Source organism: Panthera onca, chromosome D3 (genome assembly GCF_046562875.1).
Source record: "Panthera onca isolate mPanOnc1 chromosome D3, mPanOnc1 haplotype 2, whole genome shotgun sequence".
Taxonomy (NCBI): domain Eukaryota; kingdom Metazoa; phylum Chordata; class Mammalia; order Carnivora; family Felidae; genus Panthera; species Panthera onca.
In genome coordinates this window covers 1,643,208-1,649,236 of record NC_138350.1, presented here as the reverse complement: position 1 = coordinate 1,649,236, position 6,029 = coordinate 1,643,208, and the positions used below count along the sequence as shown (strand labels likewise).

General features: G+C 49.6%; 1 protein-coding gene across 1 annotated transcript in view; it reads right to left on the bottom strand.

Annotated features, from left to right (window-relative positions):
- The window catches only part of TMEM132D (transmembrane protein 132D), a 446,208-nt gene extending 441,494 nt beyond the window's left edge, over positions 1 to 4,714 (bottom strand). The window contains exons 1-3 of the mRNA XM_081790846.1: positions 4,576 to 4,714; positions 3,263 to 3,372; positions 191 to 330 (exon numbers count right to left, since the gene is read on the bottom strand). Coding sequence (XP_081646972.1) covers positions 191 to 330; positions 3,263 to 3,372; positions 4,576 to 4,714 — 389 coding nt within the window. The remainder of the gene's footprint in view (positions 1 to 190; positions 331 to 3,262; positions 3,373 to 4,575) is intronic.
- Between the last annotated feature and the right edge of the window lie 1,315 nt (positions 4,715 to 6,029).

Here is a 6,029-nt window from a genome sequence, read left to right as displayed (position 1 = left end):
CCACAGCCCGGCCCTCTGCCTCTGCATCGTGTCCCCCTCCCCCACCCAGGTAACCGAGAGCGGGGACAGACGCCCTTTGGCCGAGTGCCGTCTGCCCACGGCGGCTCACCACGCGCTGCCTGTGTGGCGCTCGCGCGGTGGGCGAGCACAGCCGTCACGTGGCGAGGTGGCGCGTCCTGCCTCGGCTCACCCGTGTTCCTCCCCGCTCTCCGCCAGGGGTGACGCGCCGCCCTTGAAGCTCGTGCCCCGCTGACGGCCGATTCCCGCAAGGGCCACCTGGGCCGTACCCGGGAGGGGCTCGTGGTTTTCCAAACACTTTCGCGTTTCTGACTAAAGAAGGCAGGCGCGGAACGGGGCGGCTGACGTCTCCGCAAACAAGCGGTTATTCATCTGAAGAGCCTCGTGCTAAATATAGACGCGAGGGGAGGTCAGGAGCTTCCCGAACATACGCGTCCTTTCGTCTGCTGGTTTAAGGGCCCTGAGTTGGTAGGGAATAGTCTTTGTTTCTGTCCGTAGGCAGAAGCAAGGGGCCTGGGGGGGCGAGACCGCTTCCCTGCTTTTCATCTCACATTCGGCAGCGGCAGGCAGACGGGTGGATTACGTGCGTTTGGAAAAAGTGCATTTGGAAAACACGAGGGAAGAACTCAGCATACGAGGAGGACGGGCGAAGAGGCGGGTTTCTTGAAATGCCGTGTCCCCGTCGGCGCCGTGCTTCTCGGAAGGAGGTGAAATGTCACCTACCAGGGCCTCCGACTTTCTGCCCTTCCTCCGTTTCCAGAGGCGTGTTCTCTCCTCTGCCTCTCCTTCCAGAACATTCCTGTGACTCTACATACGCTTGTGTAGAGACAGAGCACGCGTCTGTCTGCGTGTTTTACACCGCCGTACCGATGGCCCCGTAACTTGTGTTTTGTTTCTTCGCGCAGCCTTTCTTGGAGCCTCTCCTCGTCGGTACCTGTGGACCCCACCCCTTCTCTTGGCTGCTACACCGTCTTGCAAAATATGAATGCTTATCCAGCCAGTTCTGAAGCATTTGGGGGAATTCTGAAGCCTCTATAATTTACGCAATTTGACAACTGGCTTTCGTTACCAGGGGATCAATGATCTTGGATTTCCTTGTGTTTCCTAAAATCCCTGTCATTGTGAGGATGTCCCCCCCCCCCCCCCCAAATATCTGCAGCAAGTCAGGGTTCCTTTCTGGCAGCATTCTCCCCTGCGAGGTGCCCTCTTTCTCCTATATATTCATTTGCCTCAATTAGGCACTTTCTCCCGTTCCTTGATGACTGAGATTTAAGTACTCACGATTATGATGTTTATCAGCAACTAGTCTGGAGACATGATCACGATGAGTCAGAGAGGGAGCCCACGCCTGGAGCTGCTAAGGACTTCCCACATCTCTCCAGCACGAGGAGAGGGGCCGAGGGTAAGGCTGACGTACGGAAGGGCAAAGTTGCTGGACGGGACCTCATGCCAATGCGCCTGAGCTCCTGGATGCCGCCGTGCCTGCAGCCAGAGGCGCCACCGGCCTTCACCCCCACTGGACCAGTAATACGTTTCCCTTTTGCCTCCATCAGATGGGTTGGTAACGGATCCGGCCCTCCCCCAGACAGCGCGCCGATGTCCGATTCCGTCACTATCTTGGCATGTTTTGTTTTTTTTTTCTGGTTTCGGCATCCTCCGCGAAGTTGTTTTTCTCTTTGATACCAATGTTGGTCTTCAGTATGTATTTCCACCTTGCAGAAGACCAAAGTGCCAACTGCGTATACAGCTCGAGTGTAATGGTTACTGTGTGTCCTCGTGTATTATTTCATGTTTGGCCTCGGAAAAAAAAAAAAATCCAGCAAGAATTCTCTTCTGTGCACGGATGGTATAACCTATCTGGGAACACATTTTATGGCGATCTTAATTCAAGTGAGCTGGGAAAATAACAGGGAGAGGTTTTGCTGGCTGCTCGTTACATTTATGTTTTCTTGTATTCGTCACTCTTGAGTCCCTGCCAAGAGTTTACATCTAATTGCCTCTACATCATACTTCCCCCCTCAAAGAGAAAAAACAGCGCCCTGTAAATTGGTATAAACACTTTGGCTGCACGGTAATTTTGTTTTCTTGTTCCACATGGACTCACAAACTTGAAATTCTTTAAGGCGCCTCAGACTTAATCTCAGGCAGAGCGAAGTGTGAGGGGTGCTATTTCTCCCTTAATCAGAGTGTGCCGGGCACATTGGCCCACAATTCCCATGCTTTATTACTGTGGCGAACCAGAAGGGGCTGTGGGTAAAGGCTCAGGCGGGGAGAGAACACGAAGGGCTTTTTATGTTAAAGGAAGAAGCATTCTCTTGCAAGGAAGATGCCGCGAGACTGGGAAGGTTTCCAAAGCCTTTCAACCGTCGCACACAAGATCCCCGTGAAAACTTAAAAATAGCCCCTTCGGTGGTGCGTGTAAACGTGAGCCTGCGTGTCTGAGATGCGCGTGTGAGAAAGGGGAGAGAGAGAGGTGATCACTACCTGTTGGTGCGCTAGCAGAAGAGAATGGCAAGGTAAGGTGGCCTTTAAGAGTATATGCCTCTTGGGGCGCCTGGGTGGCTCAGTCGGTTGGGCATCCGACTTCAGCTCAGGTCATGATCTCGCGGTCAGTGAGTTCAAGCCCCGCGTCGGGCTCTGTGCTGACAGCTCAGGGCCTGGAGCCTGTTTCAGATTCTGTGTCTCCCTCTCTCTGACCCTCCCCCGTTCATGCTCTGTCTCTCTCTGTCTCAAAAATAAATAAACGTTAAAAAATAAATAAATAAATAAATAAATAAAAGTATATGCTTCTTTTTGCAAACGATTTTTCTTTTGGACACAGAGTGGCCGTACAGAGCAGTGGTTGGGAACGTGGGTGTTGGAGTATGACTTCCTCGTGTGAATCTTTACTCCCCTCCTCATAAATCGTGTGACCTTAGGAACTTATGTCACCTCGCTGGGCTTCGTTTTCCTGCAAAGCAGTGATTAAAAGTCACATGTACCAGGGCACCTGGGTGGCTCAGCCGGTTGAACGTCTAACTCTTGATTTCAGCTCGGTGATCTCACGATCATGAGATTGAGCCCCACGTCATGTTCTGCACTGAGTGTGGAGCCTGCTTGAGGTTCCCGCTCCCTCTTTCCCTGCGCCCCCCCTCTTGCGGTCTCTCTCTCTCTCTCAAAAAAAAAATCACATGTACTCCAATAGGGTTGTTGTAGGGATTTAATACATGACTGTCCGTAGGCACTTTGAACAAGGTCTGCATACGGTTGCTGGGTTGTAAGTGTTTGCTGTGAGGATGAAGATGAAGATGATGGTAATGAAGATGGTGATGAAGATGATGATGAAGGTGATGTCTGTGATGATGATGCAGATGTCTAGGATGGTGGTGGTGATGGTGGTGATGATGGTGGTGATGGTGGTGGTGATGGTGGTGGTGATGGTGGTGGTGATGATGGTGGTGATGAGGATGAGGATGGTGATGGTGATGATGATGGTGATGATGGTGGTGATGAGGATGAGGATGATGATGGTGGTGATGATGGTGGTGAGGATGAGGATGATGATGATGGTGATGATGGTGGTGATGATGATGGTGATGATGGTGGTGAAGATGATGGTGATGAGGATGGTGATGAGGATGATGGTGATGATGGTGGTGATCATGGTGGTGATGATGATGGTGATGAGGATGGTGATGAGGATGATGGTGATGATGGTGGTGATCATGGTGGTGATGATGATGGTGATGAGGATGGTGATGAGGATGATGGTGATGATGGTGGTGATGATGGTGGTGATGATGGTGGTGATGATGATGGTGGTGATGATGATGGTGATGAGGATGGTGATGAGGATGATGGTGATGATGGTGGTGATGATGGTGGTGAGGATGAGGATGATGATGATGGTGATGATGATGGTGATGATGATGGTGATGATGGTGGTGATGATGATGGTGATGATGGTGGTGATGATGGTGGTAATGATGGAGGTGATGATGGTGGTGATGATGGTGGTGATGATGGTGGTGATGATGATGGTGATGAGGATGATGATGATGATGATGGTGATGATGATGGTGGTGATGATGATGGTGATGATGGTGGTGATGATGGTGGTGATGATGATGGTGATGATGGTGGTGATGATGGTGGTGATGATGATGGTGATGAGGATGATGATGATGGTGATGAGGATGAGGATGATGATGATGATGATGGTGATGAGGATGATGATGATGGTGATGATGGTGGTGATGATGGTGGTGATGATGGTGGTGATGAGGATGATGATGGTGGTGATGAGGATGAGGATGATGATGATGGTGATGGTGATGACGATGATGACGAGGATGGTGATGATGGTGCTGGTGGTGATGGTGGTGAATATATGAAGGAATGCAGAATCCAAGACCTTTGAGCACCGTGGAAGAGGCAGCAGAGCCATGGGGTCTTCCTATTCTGGAAGATGAAGATATGCATCTGAAGCCATAACTTTTTTGAGATTTTTAAGACAAACATATTCTTCGTTTGATCTTAGACGTTTTGTCTCTGCACTCATAATGAGGAGCTCCCCACTCAGGCTGTACCAGGTAGCGCGAAGTCCTGGTGGGAGGAGGTAAAGTTGTTGCCCTTTCTTCACGTCAGTGTTGATCACCATCGTCTTCATCATCACAGACATCACCTGCATCATCACCACCATCACCAGCATCACCATGTTCCCCACCGTCACCATCATGACCACCATCATCATCATCACAGACATCACCTTCATCATCGTCTTCATCACCATCTTCATCATCATCCTCATAGCAAACACTTCATACGTTCAGCTCAGCAGCTGCACAGACTCAAGGTGATCTTCCTACCGGAAGGAAAACAAGACTGGTTGTAGACGTAGCAATACTCGTGGGTGGGGCTACAAGCCAGGGTTTTCCCTCCCATCTATGCCCTGATGTTCCTGTAGGTCTGAGTAACGTGTTGCACAGTCTGTTCGGTAAACGTCGGTCCGCTCTGCTGGTTTATAATCGGTGGTTTATTCCTTCCTCACACAACACCCTTCTGAGTGCTTTGCACTCCTTTAGAGAAATATTTTATTCTGATCTCGTGAATGATTTGGAAAGATTTGCCTGAAATTGTGAGTGTATACATTGGGCAAGTTTTGCCCGAGGACACGCCCTAGTTCTCAAGTGGACTTTGGCCAACCCACCATCCCCCACTACAGGATATGGTTTGGAACCTAAAGGAAACGATTTCAGAAGAATATACCTTTCAGTAGCTTTAACATCATTAGTTTATAGATTAGAGATGGTATTATTTCCTATGTTTATAATTATCACTGGGCATCCTCTTTGTCTGATAATCTCTGAGTACATGTATGAGGGAAATAACAATGTTGTGGTTCCCGCTGTTGTAGGAATAACTTGATAAAGGCTCAGAAAAGGCACATAAATGATACCCATATGACCCGCATATTAACATTGATAATAGTAATTAACTAGTTAAAATAACCTCTGAGAGATTATGTTCAGGTTTCAGGAAATCCGATCTGTTAAAAAAAATTTTTTTTAACATTTTTTTTAAAAGTAAATTTATTTCCTGGGGGACCCGGATGGCTCAGTCGGTTAAGTGTCTGACTCTTGATTTCGGCTCAGGTCACGATCTCACGGTTCATGATTTCGAGTCCCACGTCGGGCTCTGCGCTGACAGCCCAGAACTTGCTTGGGATTCATTCTCTCCCTCTCTTTCCACTTCTCCCTCTCTTCCTCTCTCCCTCCCTCTCTCTCCCTGTCTCCCTGTCTCTTTCCCTCTCTCTCTCCTTCTCTCTCCCTCCCTCTCCCTCTTTCTTTCTTTCTTTCTTTCTCTCTCTCTCTCCTTCTCTCTCTCTCCTTCTCTCTCTCCCCCTCTCTCTCTCTCCTCCTCTTTCTCTCCCCCCCTCTCTCTCCCCCCCTCTCTCCCCCTCTCTCTCTCCCCCTCTCTCTCCCCCCCTCTCTCTCCCCCCCTCCCCCTCTCTCTCTCCCCCTCTCTCTCTC